The 1,482-nt window shown below is 39.2% G+C and overlaps 1 protein-coding gene across 1 annotated transcript; it reads left to right on the forward strand.

Annotated features, from left to right (window-relative positions):
• The first annotated feature begins 795 nt into the window (after positions 1-795).
• Positions 796-1,233, forward strand: LOC145075948 (uncharacterized). Its single transcript, XM_079022004.1, has one exon. The coding sequence runs from the start codon at positions 796-798 to the stop codon at positions 1,231-1,233; it is 438 nt and encodes a 145-aa protein (XP_078878130.1).
• The last annotated feature ends 249 nt before the right edge of the window (positions 1,234-1,482 follow it).

Raw genomic sequence — 1,482 nt, forward strand, 5'->3', positions numbered from 1 at the left:
ATTTCCCATCTTTTCTACGCGGATGACGTTATGCTTATTTTTTCCCGGGACCTAAAGAATGTTTTTTTTGTAGCATTTACATTCTTCGATGTTTTTTTTTATGGTTTTCAGGGCTAAAAATCCATTTGCTTAAAAAGCAAATTGATTGGAGTGGGTGTTTCCTATAGCTAGGTTACTAGTGTGGCGGATAAGATTGATTGTGATATAGCTGAGATTCCGTTTATTCATCTTCGAGTTCTGGTTGGTCAGATTATGACTCGTGTTTCTACTTGGGCCTCGATTTCTGATCGGTTTCGGTCTAGACTCTTGGGTTGGAAAGCTAAAACCCTTTCCATTGGAAGAAGGCTTACTTTGGTGAAATCTGTTCTGGGTTCTGGGTTCGTTAGGCAGTTACTTGATGTCTAACTTCCTTACTCCTATTTTGGTTTTGTCTTCTTTAGTGGCTTTGATGGATAGGTTTTTTTGGGGAGCAGAGCTGGATGAGAGACATATGCACTGGGTTAGATGGGATAATGTTTTAGTAGCTAAAGAGGAGGTTTAGGAGTTGGGAGCCTTTACTCGTTTAATAGGGTTATGATGATTCGTTGATGGTGGAGATTTCATCACTACCCCAATCTATTGTAGGTTCGTCTTATTAAATCTTTGTATGGCTATGATGGTGGTTGCAGATCCTTGATCACAACTAGAGTTGGTACATATCCTTAGAATGGTTTTATTCTTATGCTCGGTCAACTTAAAGGCAGAGATATTGATATTTGGTCTCTATGTCCTACTCGGATTAGGGATGGTCGCCACATGTCTTTTTGGAAAGACATTTGGATGGGGGAAGAGCCACTTGCCACAAATTTTCATAGGATTCATGCTTTGGATACTTTTAGACGTCTTACTGTCAATAATCAGATGTCCAAGGCTTGGGACATGACTACTCTAAGACATGATCCTAGAAGTGGAGTTAAGCAGGAGCAGTCGGATGGGTTACTTACAATTGCTCAGAATATCCAGCTTCAGTCGATACCTGATTCTTCTACTCGTGGCTTTATTGACGGTACTTTGCTTTTTACAGGTGGTGAAGAGACCATTCGAAATAATTGGTTTCCCATTAAGATTAATATTCTTATATGGAGGATTCAACTACTTAGTATTCCCACTAGAGAGAGACTTTCTCAGAGAGGGATTATGGTAGAGTCGATTATTCGCCCCATTTGTTATAGCAGTGTGGAAACAAACTATTGAGCATTTATTCGTAGGTTACAGTGGTCTTTTTATGATTTGGAGATATATTGCTATTTGGTGGGGTATCTATGTGACGGGACAAATCTCAGTTCATTCTCTGTTATCGTGGTCGGATTCTATTTCTATGAGAAAAGGTCAACGACAAGCGTTTGATGCAGTGGTTATGACTACTTTTTGGTGCATTTGGAATTTCAAAATTCCACTACTTTTGGAGCGGATAACCTTTCTAAATCTATGTTTTTTGATGAT

This window comes from Lactuca serriola, chromosome 9 (assembly GCF_051521515.1).
Source record: "Lactuca serriola cultivar US96UC23 chromosome 9, Lser_US96UC23_V15, whole genome shotgun sequence".
Classification (NCBI taxonomy): Eukaryota; Viridiplantae; Streptophyta; class Magnoliopsida; order Asterales; family Asteraceae; genus Lactuca; species Lactuca serriola.

Bases quoted from the DNA above. Each gene is read 5' to 3' on its own strand.
- LOC145075948 (XM_079022004.1), top strand. From the start codon at position 796: ATGTCTTTTTGGAAAGACATTTGGATGGGGGAAGAGCCACTTGCCACA.